The following is a 27,343-nucleotide window of genomic DNA, read 5'->3' as shown; positions in this document are numbered from 1 at the left end:
ATGGGTCTTCAAGGATCTTCTGAAGCTCACAGGATCTCTGTACTTCCGTATTTCCAAGGGAAACTTGTTGTACACCCTGCTTGCCACGTTTCTAAAGCTGCGTACACATATACGCTCTTCCAACCCGCACCGAGCACGCTCCTCCCTCGTACCGCCCTCGTACCGCCCTCGTTCCTCCATCGAACTACAGTTGCGCCGCCCACGCACCCATCATGAACGTTACGGAAGATGTTAGATCTTCTCGCGTTCCCCGGTCGAACCATTGTTGCTCCCCGGTCGATCATCAATCGCTCTGCTGGAGTGACGTTCGGTTGCGGAGCAGAGCGAAAGTCTGTACGCACCTTAACACTAGTCAAGGCTAGTGTTGTTCTTTGCCTGTCGATGTGGATATTGTCTCTCTGTCTTGTATTGTGATGATGAATGCTGGAGTTCCTTTCAAAATATTCTGGATATTTCAATATTGTAGTCGCTAACTCCAATATGTATACATTAGTTAATGTTAACACATGCAATCTCTTGAATATCGGTCTACAATGTTCGATGTAGTGTGCACCACTTATAATTCTTAATATTCTTTTTTGTAATAAGAATAATCTTTTCGCTTCTGAGCAATTTCCCCAGAATACGATACCATAATTTAATACACTGTGGAAGCATCCATGATAAACTTTAATTAATACTTCTGCGTCCACTATTTTCTGCAGACAGCGAGCAAGGCAACACACTACATTGAGTCTCTTGACAACATTATTTATGTGATCTTCCCATCGTAGGTTGTCAGCAATGTGTACTCCTAAATATTTGACATTTTTATTCAGTTGTAGGTGTTGATCACCAATTCGCAATAGTGGCCTAAAGTCTTGTTTCTTAACATTATGGAATTGCAACACACATGTTTTCTTTTGGTTAAGAACCAGCTTATTTTCTGTGCACCACTCATCTCATTTAGACCATTCTGCGTTTTTTAATTGCTTCAGAAGCATTCTTGTCTATTAAGAGGTGACACACATCATCTGCAAACATCCAAATCTCCCCCTCTTGCACAGAAGTGGGGAGATCGTTTACAAAAAGCAGAAACAAGACGGCCCATATTGGAGCCTTGAGGTACTCCTATGTTAACATCCTGTTGTACTTGTGATCTAATATGTCGAATAACATTATCATTTCCCATTTGACTTACATTGACCACTTGTTGACGGTTTTTCAAATATGTCATTATCCAATCCAAAGGTTTTCCTGTGATTCCATATTTGATGAGTTTTAGCTTCAAAATTTCGTGGTGAACACAATCAAATGCCTTAGTCAAATCATAGAATATTGTGTATACCTCATCAGTAGAATCTACTTTGTCATACACTGCAGTTAACAAGGCAAAAATCGCATCAGCTGTGGTTTTTTTCTTCCTGAAACCAAATTGTCTACAGATTATCAATCTGTGTTGCTCCAAATACGGAATCAATCTGTCCAGAAAAGCAACTTCAAAAACTTTGGAATAGACCGATTGAACAGCTACAGGTCTATAGTTGCTTACTAGATCTTTTTCATTCTTTTTATATATTGGTATAAGCTTAGAAGTTTTGATAGCGTCTGGAAATTTACCTTCCTCAAATGTCTTATTAATTATCAATGACAGTGGTTCAGCTATAATATGCGCTGAGGCTTTAACTAGTCTACATGGAATATTGTCAACTCCAGCACTTGGCTTATTGCACACTCTATCAATTATTTCTATCACTTCATCAGCACAAGTTGATCTCAAGTGAAAATAACAACCATCCCTTGTCTCACAATCATCCTCTATGATGTCATGATTGGGTAATCCATCACCAACAAGGCTCTTTACTTCCTCACAGAAATATTTATCAAACTCTTGTGCAATCTTAAAGGGATCACTAACCAGCTCCTCCTCTATCTTTAACTTCATGTTATCATGGATGAAAGTATTCTTTGTCAAGCTGTGAACAATTCTCCATGACTTCTTACTAACATTTCTTGCCTTTATTATTTTATTTCTATAAAACACCCTCCTGTTACCAGAAATCAACTGCGAGTGCTGTCTCTTTGCATTTGCATACTCCAACTTTGCTCTCTCATCATTAAATTGCCTAGTCCTCCAGTATAATTGTTTCAATTTATCTCTTGACAATATAATGTCATTGTCAATCCAACTCAATTCAGATTTGTTATTAATCTTATAGATCTTTTTTGGGAAACATATTTCAAAACAGTATCTATAATTGTCATAAAATTCATTGAACAATTCGTCACAACACTTTTCCACGTCCATGTCCATCCATTTTATCATGCCAAGCCTTCCAAAAAATTCGTCCATACCTAGTTTTGTAATTCTATTCTTTTCTATTTTTAAGTCTGACTTCATATCAACATGCATATCTATATCTATATATAGCCATCTATGATCAGAAAATGGTGTGTCAATACAGCCGCTTTGTACATGTTGTATGTTCTCACTTGTCAGTATGTAATCAATTTGTGTTGATACATTTGGAGTTACTCGAGTGTTCAACTTTACAACATTCAACAATTTGTGTGATTCTAACACATCAAAAAAACATCTCCTAAATACGGAATCTATCTTGCCATCAATATTCATATCTCCACATATCAATATAGGTACATCCAAACTTCCAATTTGATTCAATAATTGATCCAAAATTTCAATAAATTTGTAGAAATTTGTATCTTGTGGTGGACGGTATACTACTAAAAATACAAATTGGATATTCACTTCTCAGTCGCATGAGATTATGATGGCTATGAAAGAGTATTTTAGGAATGTGCTGCTCTCTATCTGTAGAATGTTGAACTATATCAGATGTTTGAATCTGATTCATATAAGAAACACCATGCAATATTAGAAATATTTTGTCCATTTACACAGCACTAAATAGAAACTGATTCATATATGAATCACTATGCAGTGAAGGGTTTTAAAACAAGAATTCTTTGTTGGCTTAGATATTTAATGTCTGAATATTTAGAGACTTTATTTACCATAATTTTGTAGTTTACTTTTCAGATCATACACTAATATAACTAGACCAATTCACTTTTTAAAAATGCTATCAAATCTGACTAAGTTAAATATTTCAATTTTCAAATTTCTATATATTCTTAACGGTAATTTTGTATTTTTGATCAATAGTAACATTCTAAGAAGCTGCTCAACAAAACTTATTACTTGAACTTGAATTTATTTCAACAAAACTAATCGATTTTTCTATGAATGCAACTGCTAAAAAATATATCATACAAATATTTTTTCTAAGTAAAAATCGTCAACAGTAATGTTCTCGATAATTTACTATACAAATGAATGAAATAGATTCTTGATGTAATTGCTTAGCCTACATTTTCTCTCATAACTATTTTCTGGATTAACTCTGTTTATTCCAGCAACAGCATCGTAATTATTTAGATAATTGATCATGAAGATAGATGAATATATATTATTCTTGATGCGAATGCTTAAATTTTTCTCATCTAGGATTATTCTGTGTTGCAGGTTTTTCGTAGCAATCGTCTTCACATTATCATGTCTGACCAGAGTGACAACTGTATCAGCAGCAATAGCCATGCCTCACATTGCTCACGAAGAACTGTCAGCATTTATAGCACAGGCACACAATGCAATGCACCACAGGATACAAAGGCTCGAGCCTGAGATTCATAGGAAAGGTGATCATTTAACATTATGATTCATAATAATTTAACATAACATCATTGATCATAAGAAGCAATTTTTTATATTTACCTATTTGATAATTCCAACAGACTGAAACATCCTACCAAGTTAATTGTTTGTTGTAGGCTATTTTATTAAAATGATCTACACCTGTCAAATTAGATACCCAACTAATAAGGATATTGATACATCTATATCAGAACCAGTATATTATCCCACAATTTTATAAGAATCATCGATGTATTGCTCTAAATGTATATAAATATTATTATGAATGATAAAATGCAGAACCGTCTCTAATACCAGCTTCAATAGTATCTTTTATTGAGTTGGAAGAAAATATACTATGTGAGAAGAAACTGAGAAAAAATTTTCAATGAGCAACACAAATGACATATTATCTTTACTAATCTTACATTTTACTGTTACTGAAAATTACTTTTAATTAACTTATGTTAAAAGGCACCTAGGTTTACTTGTTTTAGTTTTGTTGAAAAGGTTTATTTTTGACCTGGATGACGCCATGACACAGATTATAATTACACATATTATTTATAGAACAGATAAGAATATTTTATAATTTCTTATTAGGATAACATTCCAATGCCATATCCTTATTAGATTGAAATGATAAATGCACTTGTGTTTCAATATCAATACAAACAAATAAAATGGAGCTTTTCGAATACATAGTCTAAAGATAATTACTGCTATAAGGTTACTATGGGTTTTCCCAGGTGCTATCTCCGACAAAGTCTCACAATAAACCTTAACTACGGTATGGGTATTTAATTACTATTTTTATGGTGGAAATTAGAAACGTTCTATGTTAACGTGCAAAGAACTCATTAAGCAGCGCCAGTATCTACAATTCCAATTACCTTTAGCATACTTTGATTCATTAATAAGCCAATTCAAATATCTTGAATAATAGAAATAAAATTGATGTTGCACGTTTCTAACTGTAAATACAATCTAAATTTTCACTTGAAACTTCACTGTTTAGTGAACTGATCTCAGATTTTGAGTACCAGATGTGTTGTTCGAATATATTAGGAAACTTCATTACTAAAAATCTAAAAAGATTGGTTTGAATATGTATAGTTCAATTACTGGAGCTCGTAAGTTTGAAATGAAATAAAAATATACTTTACCTTGAAATATTGATCTTTAATTTTCTTGATCTTTTAATAAGTTATAGAATTGGTTTTGAGGGGTGAGGTGCGTGGTTATTAAGTTTTATAAGAGTAATAAAAATGGGATGTACGTAAAAAATTGTTCTAATGATAGTAATTTTTTGTAGGGGTGAAGCAGGTTCCAGGAACCCCTGCCTGGTTCATGGCAGCCTCACATTCCCTCCGCAACGATCACAAGAACTTGACGCAGGCAGCTCTTCTGGCCGAAGAGACCACCAAGTACATGACTCAAGCGTAAGTTAACAAATAACGAATTTATCGAATCCATTTTATAGTCAAGACAATCTAATCCTCTTTTTGAACTAATTAACTTATTCTATTTTGTCTATACAAATATTCTTCGTTTTATTGGCTGAAAATAATTGCATCAATCAATTTCGAGTAACCCAATTTTATATATTACTCATATTTATCTTATATCTCAATACTGTATCTCTCTTATGTTACCTAGATAGATTAGAAATGAAAATTATTGGTTGATAAGAGAAGAATTGTAGTGTGAAAGTATTACCTTATTAGGAAATACTAAACAAAATACTAACAAAGACGTAGAATGATTAGTATAAAACAATCATAATGTCTATAGCAATCGTTAGTTAAGATTGTTAGCCGGCTAACTTCAATTCTCAGGATGGCAGGAGAACTATATGAGTCATCATGTTTGTTGGAAATTATAAAACTTTGATAAACAACAATTTCGTTCTATACAGATATTTATTCCCACAAGTTAGCCAATTATTATTAGTTACAACTTGGTTGTAACAAAGTTACAACTTTGAACGAATCTACAAACGTTCTGATTGGTTACAAATTTGTAAAGCCACTGAAAGGCGTTCAATCCGGTCCCAGTCTAAATTGGAATTAGTATGTTAACACTTTGAGTTAACGTAATATACTAATTTAACAAATGATTCACACTGAGGAGTTTTGTAATAAATAAACAATTGCAAATTTTACATTGAAAGGTGGTTCGACTAGATAGTAAATGTGTGAGGGAATTTGATTGCTCTCTCTCTCTCTCTCTCCCGGTCGTGTGTTAATGGGTTTATTTGTTGAAACAATTATTTGATGAAACACCGCCGATTAATGAAGTTACACCACATTATTATATTATCGTTATTCTAATTGCATTCTATCTTTATTCTCATTGATTAATTACCGTATTTATACTTTGTGAAATTCGTTGAATAACTAGCATTATCGTCATTTAATGTAAATTAGTGCATAAGCCAGTAAATATTGTAACATAAATCAATAAATAAATCTAATCTAATCTAATCTCTCTCTTATCACTTTTCCATATCATTTCAATGATGATCACTGATTTCCTTGGATTTTTTACAAACATTAGTTGAGTTCATGGGCAGGGCCAAAAGTAAAAAAATTTGATTTATTTAATAGGGTTATAAAGCGTGTCGTAAAATACAATAAAAGGGATTACTAGGGTACTAGTGATTCTAGTACCTGATGGTAACTTATAAATGAATAAATATAATTTGATTGCCATTTAACTGATCATAGTTACAGACAACGTCATATTCTAATTCTAATTCAACACACAACTGATTTGATTTCAAATTCAATATTAAACACACATACATCTATATATAGATATAAAGTGAGGTCACTTAATAATGGGTTAAAAAATGACCCTATCTAAATTTACATAATTAGGCTATAAGGTAACATTAAAATAGGATAATCTAAAATAATAAGTCCATATCTGATAAAAATCACAAGATAATTTAGTAAATTTGATTAATCATTGAATCAATAGTGTGAACTGTTGATTTGCTCTTTCGAAATCCAAATTGGTCATCAGATAAAATTTCATGTTTCTTCAAGTAATCACACACCTGGTAATGTATAACAGACTCTAAAACTTTGGATGGAATTGGTGTCAGAGATATTGGACGATAGCCAGCAGGGCAATCTCTCTCTCCTTTCTTATAAATGGGCACTACTCTAGATAATTTGAGTACCTCCGGTAATGAACCCTCAGTCAAACATTTATTTATACAATAAGTGAGAGGTAAAACTATACAGCTAATTATATTTTTCAGCATATTGCTAGAAAAATCATAGATGTCCACACTGTCAGACGGCTTCACATTGTTAACTACATCCAATACCATTTCCTGTGTGACCTCCGCTCTGTAAAATGAAAATCATCCCCAAGTGGACGATTAACACCGTGCATGGTCAAAAGTTCTTCCACAAAAGTTTGTTTGCTTTTGGCCACTAATTTGATTATAGTCCAAGCTCCTTTACATTTTTTATTGGATGAATCAATACAACGGAGTTTGTCCTCTTTCTTAGCCTCGTTCACAGCATACTTATAATTTTTTCTGGCTCTCAAGTAATTAGACTTCAACTCATCCGTTCTGTTTAATCTGTGGATATCCAAGTGAAAATTTAATGCACTCTTCGATTAGTTAGTTGAGAAGTATACCAGGCGTTTCCGTTACTATGCTTCTTAACATTACGTACCTTTGGATTAACTTTACATTTGTGCTGGGGAATATTATCTTCAAATTTATTCAAGATAATATGAAAGAACCTTTCAAAGACTATATCTGCTGAGCAATCACTATTTTCATTTATAAAATGTTCCCAATTATAATAAATAAGTGCATTTTTCAAATTGAACAGTTTGTCCTGTGTTTTTTGTCTTGTGGTGATTAGTTTAGGCGTTTTTTGTTCACAGTTCTGTATATTTGGACAAATCTTATTTATTTCCAACCACACTGAACTATGGATTTATAAAACTACTTATGGATTGGATTCCAAATGGGTTTTCAATATTTTTTGTGTATTGTATTTTGTAGACTTGGTTTGACAAAGGAGCAAGTGCACTTGGGTTTGCCGGAAATGGACATCAGCTCGACGAGCCTGGCGCGGTCATGCCCCGAGCAGATGGAGTTCCCATGCGAGGCACACAAGTACCGCTCGATGTCGGCCACTGCAACAACGTACAGAACCCGCAGTGGGGTCAGGCGGCCACCCGATATCTGCGCCGAATGCCGCCTGACTACGCCGATGGCATCAGTCTGCCTAGAGGCACGCCACAGTTGTCAGTAGCAATTAAACTATGTTCATAGAAAATAACTCTATAGAATAAATACATACAATAGAATGGAATCATTGAGAAAAGATAGAATAAGAGGATATCCCATGGTATAGGACTTTTATGTTCCAACTTTAACTGTTAACTCAAGCCGTTAGTCCTAGTAGTTTTTTTGAACTTTGAACTTTTTTATTTGATAATTTGGCACAGTTTGAGTAGTAATCATGAATCATGATACAAATTCGTAACATACTTTAGGGCCGTACTCATGAAAGATTGTTAAGGTATCTTCACACCTAGCTTGGCGTGGCTAGAATGCGTCTTCGGAAGACTTGTCCGTCCTATCTCCTAATTTTAATTTACGCTGCGCTGGTGTGAAATGAACTGACTGATTAATCTTCTTAAGACGTATTTCTAGCTACGCTGCGCTACCTGTGGATATACCTTTAGAAGCGTATCATCCAAGTACACTTTTTGGATGCATATACGCAATGCTAAAAGTTATTACGTAAATAAAAGTTATCCGGATGAATAAGTTTTGTTAGAGACATAGGCACTCAAAAGTGAATAATCTGTCTAAGGCTTTCATCCTCTCTAATATGATAAATTGTGTTTAGGAGACAAGACATATTAACATGTATAGAAAAGACTTTTCCAATATTCATATTTAATCACTCTATTAGTGGAAAGATGGGGTTCTTTGTGGACTTTTATCACTTTTTCATGCACTCTTAGAATACATATTCAAATATCAAGAGAGATGTTAATAATTCTGAACTGATAGACGGAAAAGAACACTTATTTCGTTGGTAAATATCAAATAATTATCATTCCTCTTGAAATATTATATCGTGTAGTATCTTTTTGAAAATTACTCTTGATTTCAATGGTATATTTTCCAACGTTAAATGACAATTTTTAGCTTTATTTAGCAAAATTTAGTAAGCTGGAGGACATTTTTATGAACAGAAACGCTTAGATATAATAGAAGCTAAGCTTCCAATCACATTCACTTTACCGTTTATAGGTTGTAAAACCTGTACAATTAATCGAATTTCTGTGTTCTTAACAGCAAAACTTCAATAGTCATTTGTTTTTACAGTTCAGGCAGACTGCCAAGTGCCAGAGAGGTGTCGTTGATAGTGCACAGTCACTCGGACATTCCTCACTCGCATCTGGTTGTTCTGTCAGCCGTGTGGGCGCAGTTCATTGCTCATGACATCTCATTGACGCCTCAAATGACTGGTAAATTTACACTCATCACTGTTCAACCTAACAATAAACAAATTATTGGAATGAATATATCACATTGGATGGTACATAGTTCACAAGGATGATTCAATTAATCTATGAATAGGTGTGTAATTGTTAAAATAACAGGTTTTTATCCAATGTTTTGCTCTTCAGGGCTTATAACTCTCCAACAATGCATCATTGAAACTGATGCTTATCTTAGGTTTGTAGAGCATTAAATTCTCTTTGAAATTATTTATTATTCCACTATTCCAAGTTCTCCTTATATTTACAAATATATGCGATAACGTGCGAAATTACATCTTAGAGACTACGGGATGTTTTTTTTATATCATTGTAATTGTTCATTAATAATCACAAATATTGTTGGATCTGAAAAGTTGTTTCACAGGTTGTTTATAAATTGGTAGTAAATGTTGTTGGTGCTTTTGAGAAGCAGGTTATCGTTTTTTTCGTTTGTTGTAAGTCTAGTCAATATTGAATATCTGTAAGATCGTCTATTATTTTACTAGTAGATTTTTATCTCACGGTAACATGTAAAATTACTCCCCCATTTACAATCAATGATATTTTAATAGCTTTAAATCTGTGTTCCTGTTATTTTTAAGGAGTCTACATCAAACCATTTCATTTCAATATCAGTGTTATCCAAAAGTCGAAGAGGAGTTTATCAATTGTGTTGATTTTGTAATTGTAATTTATGTATTGTTAGTGTGCAACTCTTTGTATGGGGCATGGCCCTTATGACAAATAAAGCTTATTTATTTATTTATTATATTCAGCAAAATTTTGAAACCCACTTAATTTTTTTCCAGAAAAACGAACTTTGAAAAGGCTTTCCGGATAAAGATCTCTTTTGACTTGTATTGTGAAACTTGTGGATAGTTAATCGTGGGTTATCATAAATTGATAGAAATTAATAAAAAATTGCATTTATTCGAATTCTAATTGATGAATAATTATTATTAGACGAAACTCCAAATTGAATGCTGTAAATCACCCTGAAGACTTCTGCTACTGCAAATATTGACAACAGGGTTTATTTATTTATTGGATTGAGTAAACAATACAGTAGTCGGAAAAGAAAAACAGGCTATTGCCCAAAACTTCTTCAATTTCCTAATTTTGTCTTAAATTATCCAAATATTATGTAGGTCATGTCCATTTAAATTTATATACTAAATCATCAATCTGAATATACAAATCAGAATAAAACAAACAATTTTAAATTTAGATAGATTAATAATAAAACTTTCGTAAAAACATAAAACAAACTTCAAATTCACAAAAAAAATCTATAAAAACACATAAATTTTGAGCTCAAAAATATCACGTTCACTTGGTTAGTAACACAGGGTTAAGAGCTAGATGGAAATTATAAATTGATGATCAAGAAGTGATGTTTAACTTTAATAAATCAGTGACGAGTCATGTATTTTGTGTTTGTGGTTTGTGAAGGATACAAGGGCGAGAGACTGAAGTGCTGCGGCGTGGAGTTCAGTGACTTCCACCCGGAATGCTTCCCGATCCGCCTGCCAGACGGTGACCCCGTGCACGGCCCATCTCACATTCGTTGCCAAGACTATGCACGGTCAGCCTCCGCCCCAAGGACGGGCTGCACCCTAGGTCAGTCAAAAACTTTCTTATTACATGAATCCAGTGACTCTTATGATTCGTGTTGAATTGGAGGAATGCAACTTGTCCATGGCATGAAATCACTTTTTTGGTTTTATTTACCCTTTGTAGTGAGATCCACTTCTGTCAGCATTCCTTATGAATAGAGTGGGATGGATTGAATGTGGATACTATGTTCGGGACGGTTACAGGAGCAATGTATACAGCAGCTGAAAGTAGTGATATGGTAAAATTAAACTGTAATAATTTCCAATTTAAAAATAAACCATGGTATGACAGGCATTGTAACGAGAGTAAAAGAAGATTGCGTGCTCTTTATAGGAAAGCGAAAAGGCATAACTTCGTTCATGACTTCTTAGAAGAATATCTGCAAAAGAAAAGAGATCACAAAGTTTTGCTAAATGAGAAGAGAGTTCAGTACTTTGATGGATTGAGAATTAAATTTACTGAGGTGAAAAGCAGTAGGGATTTCTGGGGAGCAGCAAAAATTTTTAAAGGAAAACAGCACAATGATAATAAAATTCCATTAGAAAATTGGCTGAAATTTCTAAAAAATAAATATCGACAGGATGGAAACGAAGAGGCGGAAAATGCAAACTACTTTTCCCAGGATGCTCTTCACCCTTATCTGGATAGTCGATTCGATTTAAGTGAATTAACTAAAGCAATTGAGAGGTCGAAAAATAGGAAAGCTCCAGGAAATGACGGAATTCGTTATGAATTGTATAAGGCCCTACCAGAAGTTTGGCTAGAGAGAATATTATTGTTTTTCAATAGAATTTTTTGTGAAGAGCGAATTCCCTCAGAATGGACGAAAATAAAAATGTTTTTTTCTGTACAAGAAAGACAATAGATTGGACCCGAAAAATTACAGAAGCATAGCTCTGATCAATAGTGGCTTGAAACTTTTCACAAGTATGATGGAAACTTTTCACTGACAATTTGGACGGAGAGTAGCAGGGTTTTTCCGGAATGCCAGAATGGTTTTCGTAAAGGTCGTACTTGCTCTGATAATATTTTCACACTTCAAACACTTATTTATTGCCAGGTACATGTGAGAAAAAGAAAACTATTCGCTTTATACATTGATTTTGCGTCCGCGTTCGATTCTGTTCCGCATTCGCTCCTATGGTATGATTTAGGAAGGGCGGGAGTCAGCTCAAAATTCTTAAGAATAATACGAGGAATTTATATTTCAGCTACGACCATAATAAGTAAAAAAAATGGGACGGAAGAATCTGAACCTATTCCGGTCACAAAGGGCATTTTGCAGGGAGATTCAATCAGCCCGCTTCTCTTCTCCCTCTATTTGAGAGATATTGATAGCTTTTTTAGAGCGAGGGGGTTCAGTGGCATCAGAATGAACAGAGAAAAAGACATATTGATGCTGCTCTTCGCAGATGATATAGTAATTGTCGCCGATTGCGAGTCAGATCTGAGAAAGAAAATTAAATGCCTCTCAGAATATTATAAATTCAAACAGCTTACTGTGAATATAGAGAACACGAAAATAGTACCTTTTCACAAACGAGGTTTAAAGAAAAATTTGGCATTCTGGTTAGGAGGAAGAAAGATTGAAATAGTCAGACAGTACAAGTATTTGGGGGTAATTTTTAGCGCTGATGGAAATTTTCGACAACATGATAGGTCACTTAAGACGAAGGTCAAGTCGATGGGGGGGGGGGAGTCGGTGATTAATATTCTTAGAAAGGCTAAGTCAAATGTCTGGGAGAGTAAAATGAAACTGTACGATTCTGTTGCTCTGCCTGCATTGATGTATGGCTCTGAAGTATGGGGATTCCAAAACGTTGAATTATTAGAAAAAGCTCAATTACATTTCTTGAAAAAGCTTTTCTTCCTGAGTCAATGTTCACCAAGTTGGGGGTACGTTTGGAAATGAATAGATTCAAATTCGGGCATTTCGTGTTTTGTAGAAGCTTGCATTTTGTAAAAAGAGTACTCTCGATGTCTAACCATAGATACCCCAATATTTGAATTAATACCTTGGCTAGGTTGGCGGAAAGTGAAGAAGGTAGAGCTAATTTATTGGGGAACTGGTTGGTTCAAGTGGGAAGTCACATAGAAAAGTCTGGATACCAAGTTGAAATAGCAAATATTATTATCTCTTCAAAATTTACTCGAAATCTCATTATCAGATATTTCTGAGAAATATTCAGAATTTTTAAGACAGTCAGACGTACAATCAGCTTTAGTGTCGGCAACCTGTCCTCTTTATAAGAAAATAAATCCCTCTTTCACTTTAGGAGAGCAACTTAACATTAAATCACTTTTTGCTAGAACAAAAATCTTAACTCAGCTGCGCCTGGCATCGGATAGGGGTATATATTTGTTCAGAGATAGAGGAACATGGATAGACTCTTCCAAGAATTGTCCTATATGTAATTACAGAGAGTTGGAAACTCTGGAGCATTTTATGTTGCGCTGTCTTATGTACAGATTCTATAGAATTCAATTTTTAGGTAAATTTTACCAAAATATAGTTAATAATGAGGACAGGTTGATGGTACTGTTGTCAAATCTTTCAGAGGAGAAGATAAAAAGAGTTTTTCTTTACATTGTGAAGTCTTTAGAGATAAGAGAAATGATATGTGATATGTAATTCAATCTGTGATATTTTTCTTCTATGTGATATAATGTAAGATAATAATTGGTGTCCACTACTAAATTAATAGACTACTACCACTGCTCCTTATTCAATTCGTGATTGTTTTGTTCCAGCTGTATTAACCATACATATATAATTATGGTACTTGTTTTCAATTTGTCTCCTCCTTGTTTAAGTATATAAGTATATTCAAAAATGTAGTTATTGTATGATATTGAGAAATTTTAACATGCACAAGAATATCTCATATAAGCTCAACTCTATTTGTATGTTTTTCATGAACAAATAAATTTATTATTATTATTATTATTATTATTATTATTATTATATTATTATTATTATTATGCTTATGAATATCGTCAATTCTTCTCATTCAATCCGATTCCGTTAATTTTCACTAAAGATGATTAATTGATTCTAATAGTGATGGTCCCTTGTATTTTAGTTATTGAGGAGGAATGCAGAAATCTCGATCACAATTGATGGAGAAATCAATCTACTCTTGGATAGTTAATTATCAGCTTACAGAATAAAACTTCTATTGTACTGTTTAAATAAATCATTTTTATCTTTATTTAAAAGATATGTAAAATAGAGTGCAGTTTGGAGAGGATTTAAATAGGCTACAATACATCTATCGTTTACATGAAAGAAAAATTGGAAAGATTTGTTGAAATAGATTTTTTGTTTTATTTTGCTTAATTGAAATAATGAGTAGCAGGTACAGTCATGAAGTCATGAAGATGTATTTAATTGCCACGATCAAAAGTCAAAGTGATGAACTTGACAGTAATTCTCATATATAGTTATTGATGTTTACCGTCTTTGTATGAATGCTGACGGAACTGATAAAATCAAATAAGTATCAATATTGATAAACTAATTCAATTTCAATCGAATTATATAGAGCTTAACTAATGTTTCAGGATGATTTTTTAAACTATTTTAATGTGAATAAAATGTTGGCAGATTGTTAGCTTTATTAGATTGATAGGTTGTTAGATTGATAGCTTTGTCAACCAGTTTGGATGGTTTACACCAACATATAAACCAAGTTCGTTTGAGGTCTCAAATCTGTTTAATATTTGTAGCCTATTCTATTATATTAAATCCTCTCTAAAGAATCAGTATTCAGTAATAAAGTTGGTATTGTTCCATGGAATTCTCAACAAGTTTTATTTTTTGTTTATTCAGGTACCAGAGAACAAATGAACGGAGCCTCATCTTACTTGGATGGATCAGTGATTTACGGAAACTCGCAAATTGAAGCCGATCAGCTGAGAACATTCAAGGATGGGCAGTTGAAAGTACAACAAGGTCCTTCTCGGGGACCTCTGCTTCCGCCTGAGGAGAACTCAGCTGACTGCAGACAGAGTTTCAATCAAAAGTAAGAAATTAGTCATTGATACCATTAAACCTTGACGTTGAAAATGTGAATGATAAATAATATGTTGCTAATAATATTAGCTAAGAATAACTTTTAGCTAAATATGGAACTTTGTTCCATAAAATATCATACCTACTGTAAGAGCGCTCTTCAACTAACCAAAATCAGAATAATCAAATTTATTATTTCATTTCCATAAAATATAAGGTGGGAGATGAAATTAAAGGAAGGCTGAATATAGGAAAGACAGAACTAGAAATTAATAAATCAACATTTCAATATAAGAATAACATTAATAAATCACAAAGACATGTTGATTCACAAAACGATTATTGAAAACGCTAGAGAGACTATAAAGAAGGGAATTAGAATTTATATATTATCCCAGTTTCCACTAAAAACGAGAATGAAATAAAATGAAAATATTCTTTATTTAGGATTAAAATGATGGTCAATAAACGTTGAATGTATATATTATAGTAAAATACAATTCAATTCTATCATTAACTTGTTCAGTGAGTATTGAGTCATAGATAGCACTACAATAATAGGCCTACGTTTATCATGTTCAAACCATCAGTTTGTCACTTTTTCTTTTAGTTTTCCCTACCTCTAAACGGAACTTAAAATTCAAACATTAGAATAAAACTTAATGGCCTCTAAACCAAACTTACAAATCAAACATTTTTAGAATAACAATTGATGAGATCCTTTTATTTCATTTAGATGCTTCAAATCAGGAGACTCGAGAGTGAACGTGCATGTTGGCTTGGCAGCGCTGCATACGTTGTGGGTTCGCGAGCACAATCGCATAGCAAGGGCGCTGTCCAGGCTCAATCCCCACTGGGTCGACGAGATCATCTACCAGGAAGCTAGGAGAATAGTTATTGCCGAACTCCAGCATATCACCTACTCGGAATTCCTACCTCTTGTTTTGGGGAAAGTAAGTTCTCAAACCCTTGATAATGGAGGCGATCAAATGAAATGAAATCAGGGGCGAGGCATGACTTTTTGGCTCAGTCATCACCAGGAACAATTCAGTTGAAAGTTTGAATGAAAGCTGCACCCCCTCCCCTACTTTAAAGATAATGTTTCATTTTGGACGATTATTTATCGAGAATTATAGTTAAATATAATAATGTTTAGAAATAATAATAATAAATAATGTATAGAAATACATCTAATATAAGATAAGCTTACTATTCAAAATCCTAGAGTTGAAAAGTCTAGAACTTGGCTAAATCTCAAGCTCGGAAACTAATTAATTTAAAAAATTGAAATGAAATTCTTTATTCTTTATTGATTCATAGAACAATTCATAGAACATCATCAAAAATGACAGGGAGAGAAAAAATAAGGTAACCTTGTGCTATTCCTCTGCCAAATTTAGATAAGGTTACACACATAGTCCGAAATAGGTTAGGTCTTGTAGTTGTTCACTTCACTAAATTTTCAGTTCTTAATTATTATTCTCACAATGTAGATTTTTAAATTCAGATGCTTCAAAACCAGACATAGAACAAATAATAATCATAACTATCAATAACAAATTGCAAACAAAATAATTATCGTACGGTTTGCAACACTGGCGCGGAACAGTGGAATCGCAGAAAATAGCGATGTCTTTGACCGTTTACTTCACCATTGTTTACGGGGAGAGGGTGATGATGCAGAAGAGTGGTGGTAACCAATGCTAAATAGCATTACTGGAATCGCATATTTTTGAGAATCACATTGAATGGATGGAACTGCTGTAGTCTACTTTATTCAAGCATGGCGCTCTCGCAAAGAAACGTTTCTCTTTTGGTTTCTTCACCTTTTTTTGTATTTATTTCAAATATTTTCAATTTAATAATATATACATTACATATCAATTTCTGTCCAGTCATCGGCGAATCCAGAGATGACCGGACGCCTCGCCTCTGAATGAAATAAAATAAATTAATGAAAGAAATAAAATGTGTAAACCGAGGACTTTTTAAAATGTGTGAATCTATGGATATGGATTAATAGAGTCTGCCAAGGGAATACTTTATCCAAATGAACGAGATTCCACAATCAAAATGTGTTTCAATGGTTCCAAGTGGTGTTTTATATTGAATGGTGTCCCAAAAGAATGTTTCAATGGCTGAAATAAATCTTTTAAAATATGCAGTTTCACTCCACGATATACGAGAAATAATATCAAGATGACTCTCATTTAAAATTGACTAAAGTGTAAATATTTCTGAAGTAAGCTCTGAGTCTCTTCAATATTCACCAAAAAAATCAATAATTTTAAATTACTTTTTTGTTATTAAATAGAACGTCTATCAGTAAAATTTCTTCAATGAATAAATTTATTCACTTTGAGTTTTTTCACCATTTCTGTACTCAATGTTGAGTGAATGAATTCATCTATTGAAAAAAATTTACTGCTAGTCTTTCTATCTAATAACAAAGAAGTAACTTGATTTAATAGTAAGCAGTTCGTGATGGATAACAACATTGAAGAATTAAATAATATCGTTTTTATATATAGGTAAATCGAACGGCTTGTTCTAAGAAACTTAATTCTGCCAATAGGCCTATATCATTTTCAATTCTCCTAATAGTGGAGTCACGTTTCTTTTTCAAACGATTGTTTTCCCTTGGAGAGTATTTTTTATATTCTTTGATTCAAACATAAAATATAATAGTTGGAGAAAATCAACATGGTTAAACTACATATTTTCTTGAATTGAATGCAAATATACCGGTTTATTCTTATCTGTAGAGGGCCTAGTATCCAAGTAAACATTTAAATTCAGAAAATTCAAACTGATAAGTTAGAAGAAATATATTCAAAACCTCTATATTTTCGTGGTAATTTTTCATTGTCTGATGGTTCTGTACCGTACCAACCTGAAATTGCAGATCGACCCTGATGTTTCATAAAAGTTTCACTTTTTTAAGAACTGAATTTATTGCTGAGGAATATTTTCAAATAATAATTGTTTGTATTTGTATTTTCAAGTAATAATATTATTGTTTGTTGATAATAGTTATGCTTTACAGGAAGGCATGGCTTTGTACGATCTGCAGCCTGAAGTAGATGGCTATTACAAGCACTACGATATGAATTTGAATCCTGCCGTGGCCAACACTGCTGCTTCAGCCGCCTTGTACTACTTCATATCATTGATGCCCAAGCATATGGGCATTTTCGATGAGGTCAGTTTATTTACTTGTATATTTTTATTGAGGGTGCAAGTTTAATATATTATATACTATACATTATATAAGCTATCCTGATAGTAAACAATATCACTTCTCTTTCTAGGGCTACTGATTATTGAAACACAGTAATAATAAAATAAAGGTTACCAGAAAACCGGTATGACTTTGTCCCAATTTTGGGGAGTTGAGATTTTTAACCGCTTTGAATCAATACTTGAGTTAAGCAACAAATCTCTTGAAATATTTTTATTGTATTCTGCAATGTTTGAAGAGTATTTTTCATTATAAAAAGGTCATATTTTTTTCCATTTCAACAAAGATATATTTTTTTGAAATTAAGAGACAATGTCAACCAGGGGTACGGGTGACTTTGTCTAACTTTGAAAAATAGTCTTTTGTATATGAAAAAAGTTCATTTTCAAGAGTTAGCCAAAGTGAAACCAACTATAAACCTTTAAAATGAATAATGGCATTGAAAGCAAATGAAATCCACTTAAAAAATCACAAATTATTTTTTTGAAAAATATTTTAGTTCCTGCTGCTTAAAAATCTCTTTTAGCGTCGAGGCATGTTGGTTCCAGTTGCAGTATCAGTTAAAAATGAATATTAAAATCGTATTAATCTCAAAGTGAATATTTTTTTATTAGGTAGAATGCATTATATTTATCATATTTTGAATTGTATTTGCATCATATAATGCATAATCACAATTTTTTATACTGGGACAAAGTCACCCCAAGTTTAACCTAAAAGTAATCTCGTTGTATTTAACTAGTAACAGAACCCTAACCAGTTCAACTATGGATATCATAGATATACCAATTGAAATATAATAAAAAGGCCAAAATAATATGTACTAACCGATATCATAAGTATTTTAGAAATAAGTTTTCTAATAGGAAATTTTCCGACAATGAAATCACAAGATGAAGCAAGCAGTTTGGTTCCATGTCGATAATTCAACTAATATATCGAGATTCGACAAGATATCGATTGTAGAACCTCGATAATGATCAGGGCTACGGCTATCAATGTTGAACATCGATTTCGGATAACAGAGATCGGATATAAACTGATTTGAATATTTTTCCGCGAGGTGGGACAAAGTCACCCCGGGGTAGACAAAGTCACCCCGGTCGACATGATAATCGATAATTTTTATTGTGTTAGAATAATATCAGTAAGGTATATGAAGTTCATACTAGCAAAAATTTTATCGAACAGCTTGGTTGTGAGTCTGCTACAATAATTAGGTCTAATTATTCAACTACAGTAGACTAATGAACATGAATAAAGAAGTTTGAAAAAAGATCATGTTTAATCATAATGAAGTGAATGAACAAAAATCCATTCTAAATAAATATATTTATAATAGAGTAGTATAAACTCTCTCTGTTTCCATTATGGAGCTATCCATTGTAATAGACTGACTTAACTAAGTAGAAATAGATAAAGGTCTTCCTCAATCTTTTGTTTGCAAGTTTTACGACTGTATGCTTTGTGTTGTACTCACAAGAACTAAATTGAATGCATATCTAATAAGAAATTACTATTATTCTTAATTTCTTGAAGACTGATCTCCAACTATATAATTATTATGACATGACTGTAATAAGTTGAATGTAATCTCCATTGAAAAAAGTTGTTTATTTTCTTGATCATCACAATCCTTATTGGAATAATCATTTTCTATTTCTATATCTTACAGTATCGGATTATGCAGTTTAGAATTAAACAGATATAGAACAATATAGGACATTAGAACAATATTGTTTTATTATGTGTGACTTTTAGTTCTGGTGTAATGATATAGGCAACCCCATGTATTTATAAATGAGAATATCCTTACTCATTATTCACTCTCCTGAATTTTCAAACTGCTTCGAAATAAATCACCTTTTTGGTCATTTACACCAACTTCTAAACATTTTTGTGTGGAATGATTGCAACCTTCATCATTAACAAAAGCCTACAAAATTATACAGACAAACATTTTATGAATTATAGTTCAGTTCTTCCCCTAATTACACACTTTTCACATTCAATGGTAACTGTAGGAAAAATGTAATGTGTAATACGTGCGCAAAGTTCCTTTGCTGCACTCAAGACCGCTTACGGCTCGTGCATAAACGTTTCCCTCGGTGCAGCAAAATGTCACTTCGCACACTTGTTGCATTAATAACAACTATCTAATCGCTGGTAATTTGTTAATTTTCATTTTCAATACTGTATTACATATTTTGCACCTACTGAGTGAAAATTTATTGTTAGCAAGGTCGGCATCTAGGAGATGAGATGATTGGTTCCTCTTTCTACGCACCGTTCAGCCTGTACAAGCCAGATGGCCTTGACTCTACCATGAGGAGTATGCTTAAGAGCTCAGCTCAGTCCAACAATCAGCACATCAACTCCATCCTCACCAACCACATGTTTCAACAAACCACCAAAGGTAACAACATTCTCTCAAATGTTATCCACACACAAATGTTGACAAAATGTTGTGATAACCCAGTAGCTTTTCAGTTACTCGTTCGTGATGTGCTATTGAGATTGAGAACACAGAAAGTTTTACATAGATTCCTTGATTCTCTATCCTATTCTCTAGATCCTCTATTAATTTTTATTTCACCAACCGTTACCTTACTGAGTTGTTGCTTATTACAGTATTTCAAACGAATATAAACAAAATGTATGGTTCAATTTAGAGCATTATGAATACACTGCAATTTCAATTTTACAAATGAAATCATTCAGTGTCTTTTGAAAGCTTGAAAAAGCTTAGATTAACAATGTTTCTCAGGTCATCTCCACTCAGAGCATTAATACAGAGTGAACCCCTTACACAGTTCATGTCATTAATCCCAACCACCTGTGGTATTACCAGAGATAAAAATAATCTAGGTATCTAACGGTATATTTACTCTAAGGTATTACATTTATCTGAATAGGCTCATGAAATTGAACGAATTGATTCATTATTTCATGGGTAAAATGAAACTCCTGTGCGTGACTCGCCCACAAATGAAAGCCATTCATTTTAATAAATTAATTAGAAAAAAGATTCATACAATACAAACAAAAACAGGAGTATTTCAATTGAGCCAATTTTGGATTTGACTGTTAGTTCAAAACAGTCGTCCAAATAGCTCTGTTAGTTCAAGGTATGTGGTACTGGAGCATTGCTGTCAGAACATATGCGGATATTTCAAGCGCTAGTTCAAGAAGTTCCACAGATGTAGGATAACAACTCTTCATAGTTCTGCCCTCACTCGTTAAAATAGCGACAAACGTTCTTTTCCTGTATGCTTATTCTATTATAAAACATAATCCTCATATAGAACAATCTCTAAACTTGTATCTATCCCTCAAATATTCAATTGTATTTCCAACAGGAGCTGGACTGGACCTTCCGGCGCAACTGATCCAGCAAGGCCGAGATCACGGCATCCCGGCCTACATCAGGTGGCTCAGCCACTGCAACATCGCCGACGTGAAGAGCTTCAGAGACCTGCGCGCCATCATGCCCGACAGTGCCATCACTGACTTGCAAGCTGCCTACTTGTAAGAATTACTATGGTTTGTTTCATTGATTGCTTAGAACTCAGTTCACTAATAACGTTCGTATGTTGCTGGTTGAAGATGCTTTCGCTTTCATAACTTATTTATTCTGCTTGTCGGTTATTACTTAATCAAGTTGAACAGTTTGACATCCATTATTTCAACCTTAGAAAAAAATACGCTAACATTCATGTTTTCTCTAATATCAAAATAATACACACTTTCATAGATTACATTTTATTTCCCAAAAAACACACTTCACACCCGCAATACAAAAATGCATATACATATTCTCGATCCTGATCGATGCTTACCGGTTGAATATGTCAATGAAATGGATGAAACACATTGTTTTTGTTGTCAAATCCACTAACCATCAATCTAACCACTAACCAACTAACCACCAACTTTCAGGACTGCAGTTTCGTTTTGAAATCAACACTGCAGTCCAGCAAGTTTGAATTAAAATAGATTTGACTAGAATATCATAAATTCAGCCCCTTTTCGCAAGGGACTCCCCACCAACAAAAGCCATACGAATTTTCTTTTGACTAAAAAAACAGTGTGTTCCAATATTATGGAGACGTTTCACTACATCAATATTTATTCAACAAACTTTATCAATAAAATAGTTATAATGTTGTCCAGGATATGGGAGAGGTATTCTGCATGTATGACGCATGACTATTGTCATATTTTAGCTGGGCTATAGTATTATTTTTGACCTTGGATTCCAGTTAATCTGATTTTCATAAACCTTCCCTATAAATACGAATTTTAAGTATTTTTCTAATCATAGTCGTATTTTATGAGTGAGTATTGAATTAATTTCTTCGTATAGATTTCTGATCCATATAGTACCGTAGTAAATTTTATGTAGTATTGGTTTTTTAATAGATTGGTTGTTGGTTTACAAATGAAAAATGCTAAGATAATTTGAATGTTTTATTAATAACCTCAATATTTATGTTAAGTTTTATTATTTGCTATGATTATTATTAGTATTTTACTATTTCAATCGAATATTAAATTGTTTTACTGTATTTACTTGTAGTACGTAACGAAGGTAATGCTTCTGAAAAAGTCATGATCGGCTACAGTAAAAATTATTCAATACTATTCTATACTTTACTATTCTATTGAATTATGTTGTATTTTATTTATAATATTATTTATTCTTCGTATAGAAATCTTACAGATTTATGCTTTCTGAAGCATATTTTTAGTAAAGTCTCTGTAATATTGGTATTTAATCAATATTTATGATTGAGTTACAAATGAAAAATGCATAGGTGCATAGAACGCATGGATCATTTTTTCATTCATTATTTTTCATCTCGCTGTGCTGTAAGTTTTTGCGTGTAACCTATAATATGATAAAGGAAAGAATTGGTTTATGCACGTACGGGATAGGACATTCACGAATGACGCATCATTTCTGAGCTACTGAACTGATCAACTTGAAATTTTGCATAAAGACTCTAAATTCACCGAGGATTGACATAGGCTTATTTTTATTGCTATTAATCAATTGATACTAATTTAATTATTGAAACAAATTTATTCAATTTGTGATACAAAGTTTACATAACTATAAAGCCCAACCAAACAGAGCTTTCTCCAAGTGACTCCTTAGCATAATTGGTAGCACGCTCGGCTCATGAATCAAAAGTTGCGGGTTCGAGACTGATCAAACTCTTTTTTTTCGCTGAGAATTTTCTACTACGATAAAGGTTATCCACATAATACTGACAAAATAATAAATCATTATTCTTCCAGAGCACGATTTACCAGCAAGTTTTAAATATTATTAATTGGAATAAATCAAATTTGAATTTCTATTCATATTATTCATATAGTAAAATATTTTTCTACATAAGAAAAAGCCAAATTATCAGTTTTATAATTATTATTTTATGATTTTTGTCGCAGGAACGTGTCCGACATAGACCTGTTGCCAGGCGTGCTATCAGAGTGGCCCGTGAACGGGTCGACAGTGGGTCCATCGCTGCGCTGCATCCTGGGCCAGCAATTCGAGGCACTGCGTCGTGGCGACCGCCACTGGTACGAGGCCGATATGCCCCCATCCGCCTTCCGCCCGGCACAGCTCAAGGCCATCCGCGAGGGCGCTTTGCTCGCCCGCCTCATCTGCGACAACTCGGACCGCATGCGGGCCGTGCAGCCGCAGCCGTTCATCGTGTCCGATCCGTTCTTGTCAGTCTCACCGCTTCATTTCTCTATTCTGAATTTTTATTAAAGTTGAATTAAATTTCTATTTTCAAAGTAGACATTACTGACTGGCGACAATCTGTGACACTTAGACCCGTTTGCACAAAAGCCGGTTAAATTTTTATCGTAATTATTTTAACAAGAACCAATCACAGAAGACTTTTACGAAAAAGGCTTCTCTGATTGGTTCTCGTGAAATTAATCGGGTTTGAAATTTAACCGGCTTCTTTACAACCACCACTAATTTTTATTGAGGTGAAAAAGTAATTATACAATAATATTGTCAAATCCACAAAATTAAGTTTATTTAAAAACCATACTCGAGTTTCAACGCCATACTTGGCATCATCTTCAGTGGAAACCGAGTATTTGAAAAATACAGAATTGAAAGTGAACATCATGGCAGGTGTGGTAACATTTCAAAAATACAATATCAGAGTGAGTTGACAGAAAAAAGATTACAAAATTCTATAATAAAGACTAAATAAAGAATATTTTTTGAAATGTTACCACACCTGCCATGATGTTCACTTCCAATTCTGAATTTTTCAAATCCTCAGTTTCCACTGAAGATGATGCCAAGTACGGCGTTGAAACTCGAATATGGTTCTTGAATAAGCTTTATTTTGTGGATTTGACAATATTTTATTTTTTCACCTCATCAAGGAGAAGTTCCACATCTTTTCTGAAAACAGTGTAAATTCTAATTTATATTATAATACATCATGAGTATTATCATTATCATGAGGATCTTTCATTTCCCGTTTTTATGTTTTTGATGTAGACATATTATTGGCTTCAGATTGTGACACTCACTTATAATAAATATTAGGTACGCTTCAAGTGACGGTGTTTGCACAATTCAACAAACTAGATCTTTTTCAAATACAAATTGCTTCTATATTTTACCTATTTTATTTCACAACTTTTAGCTTTATTCCAACCAGAGTAATCTATTCAATCATCCTCTTCCTCTCAATTATAAAAAAGAACATCTCAAAAATTGGCTATTTGAGGACGACGAAGAGTTTGCCGTCTCGCTTATCTTTGCCGTGGGAGGTCGGTCCCGTTGAGGTGGTGGACTTGCCTTCCTCAACTCTCTTCATCTGGTGATCGGAACATATACACTGCTATATATTATACACTCTTTCATTTAGTGATCCTCTTTCTCAACTTCATAGAATTTGATTTTCAGTTTGCCGTTTCTTTAAAATTACTGCTTCTTCTATTAATCTTATCTTTATTTTCTATTTTTTTAGCATTTTCTGTAATTGATTATTGTAATACTTAAGATTCAAAACCTTCAATTCCTTTTTAATTTTTTTCTATAACACTCCTTACTCAACTTGAGCTTATGCACAGGCAATATGTTACCTATGTAAGCTTTTCCCTTTATTATTTGATTTGAGTACAGTAATATGAGAAATGAAGAAGTTGTATATTCCTTTATATAGTAGTTACAGTCGCAGAACAAAGCTGAAACCCCTATTACTCCTGCAAGGAAGCAAAATTATACTAGTAGTTCGGAGAACAGTAGAACTCACTACACTCACTAACATCACTACTCACACACGCCCGCCTATTCACACACAAACACACATACAAATTGGATTTAGAGTATCACGATATATGCAATAGGATTGGTGGAGGTCGCTAAGAAATAGAAGTTATTTACACTTTTGAGCTAGGTTGCACGGTTGAAGAGATAAAAAGTATGAAACTTGAAATTTGGGACTTGGAAAAAAATTATCGAATTCTAAAGTTCTTGAAATTTTGAACATGTGATATATATATATATATATATATATATATATATATATATATATATATATATATATATGAAATAAGATCAATTTGGAGCGCTGAAGAATAAAGGTCCTCTACACTTTTGTGCTCGGAAGCACGGTTGAAAAGATAAAAAACAAATTCGAATTCCAAATATTAAAAAGTTTGAGCATGTGATACATGAAATAATACCGCTTTGAAGCGCTGAGAAGGATGAGCCCAATTTGAACCTGATCCTATAAAGTATTGAAAAGTTAGGTTGATTCTTAGGGTAAAATTTCCGAATAGAGGGCCGCCATCTTGAAACGGGGATGAATTAAATTTTTTTAAATATATACGCTTCTGCGCCTTGTTTCAAAGTACCTACTTGTTATACCAAATTTTATCCAAATCGGTCCATAACTGCGACTGTAACTGCGGTACAAACAAACAAACATACAAACGCCGATTGACTTGAAACATAGAATTCGCTTTGCTCATTCAACAATTTCTCATGCGTATCACATAGTCATTTTTGACAAAGTTGCAGTATGATTAATTCATTAACATGTATTTATTTATTTATCTTATTTTATTTGTTTATTGTGCAAAATACTACAATCATAATATAATTATGACATTGGAGGAAAAAATAGGCTGAGCCTGTACTATTTCTCTCCAAAAATTTTGATAAAAAGTTGATGTTGTCCAAAGTTTGAGGTTATGATATCACACACTCCATTAACATGTATTAATTCATCACAGTATTGATGTGTTAAGATTTATGGATTTTTTTCATTATCGCTTACTTTTTTATTAGACTACTTCTCACTAAACTTTTTTTGCTGAGGATGATGCTCACATGAGCTCTCGAGGCTTGTGCGTGGGGAATGAGAGGGATGATGATGAGAGATAAGTGGACCTACTTCCTTAGGTGGGTTCCTAACCACCGGGAAGTTATTTTTCAAATTCAAAAATAGTATTTAAAAGAGTTCAGCTATTGAAGTGTACGGTATCTTCTTTTTCATTCCAACATTAATAGGCTACTGCAAGCTGTATTCTCTCCCATATTAAACACCTCAATATTACAAGAAGAGTAACTGGTATGAGGTACCTGAAAAATATTTGTAGTACTCTTATTCACTTGGATGTGTATAAAAATAGAATGTTACTAGCACTAGCGTAGCAGTAGTTGAAGGCTAGGGGCTAGCTTGTTTGTGAATCTTCGTTTCCATCAGTTATTCTCAGTAATTTAGATTATTATCAATGTCTGACTTTTCAATACTCAATTGCAGGAATTGGCCAATGAGCTGCAGTAGCGGTGTGTTCAAGCCGTTGGATCTGACTCCCTGGCAGGAAGCGAGGCCTCACATTCTTGTTTCCAGCCATCTCCTTAATGAAGCAATAACGAGAGCACATCGAGATGTCAACAAGATCCTTGAGCAAGAATACGATTTATACATCAACAGTGAGTGAGGTCTCAAATTAATACTAGACTTAGAGTTTCAATGATTTTATTTAAGCCAAAGTACATCAGTACATAAGCCAGGTCACATACAACATTCATTATAAATAAAATACAATATACAATGTCAGCTTTTGAAAAGTCCAGTGTCTAATTGTCTATTTGTGATGACTATTTTCACTATGTCCAACGTATATTAATCATATAATATGTCCACTTCTATTACCAATATAATATCATAATATATTATGTTTAATC

General features: G+C 33.3%; 1 protein-coding gene and 1 long non-coding RNA gene across 2 annotated transcripts in view; one reads left to right on the top strand and one right to left on the bottom strand.

Moving 5' to 3' along the window:
• LOC111061992 overlaps positions 1-27,343 on the top strand; it is a 188,735-nt gene that overhangs the window by 142,944 nt on the left and 18,448 nt on the right. The window contains 13 exon segments of the mRNA XM_039427355.1: positions 3,527-3,699; positions 5,010-5,136; positions 7,731-7,855; positions 7,858-7,975; positions 9,072-9,214; positions 10,682-10,849; positions 14,679-14,871; positions 15,598-15,814; positions 17,908-18,063; positions 20,341-20,518; positions 21,462-21,630; positions 23,560-23,841; positions 26,916-27,088. Coding sequence (XP_039283289.1) covers positions 3,527-3,699; positions 5,010-5,136; positions 7,731-7,855; positions 7,858-7,975; positions 9,072-9,214; positions 10,682-10,849; positions 14,679-14,871; positions 15,598-15,814; positions 17,908-18,063; positions 20,341-20,518; positions 21,462-21,630; positions 23,560-23,841; positions 26,916-27,088 — 2,222 coding nt within the window.
• LOC120351149 lies at positions 8,402-19,272 on the bottom strand. The gene is made up of 3 exons (XR_005571194.1): positions 18,931-19,272; positions 14,714-14,847; positions 8,402-9,241 (listed from the first exon to the last, which is right to left on the bottom strand). It is a non-coding gene; the product is annotated as an uncharacterized LOC120351149 (long non-coding RNA).

The sequence above is a fragment of the Nilaparvata lugens genome, chromosome 4, assembly GCF_014356525.2.
Source record: "Nilaparvata lugens isolate BPH chromosome 4, ASM1435652v1, whole genome shotgun sequence".
Taxonomy (NCBI): Eukaryota; Metazoa; Arthropoda; class Insecta; order Hemiptera; family Delphacidae; genus Nilaparvata; species Nilaparvata lugens.
This window is presented reverse-complemented; position numbering and strand designations above follow the sequence as displayed.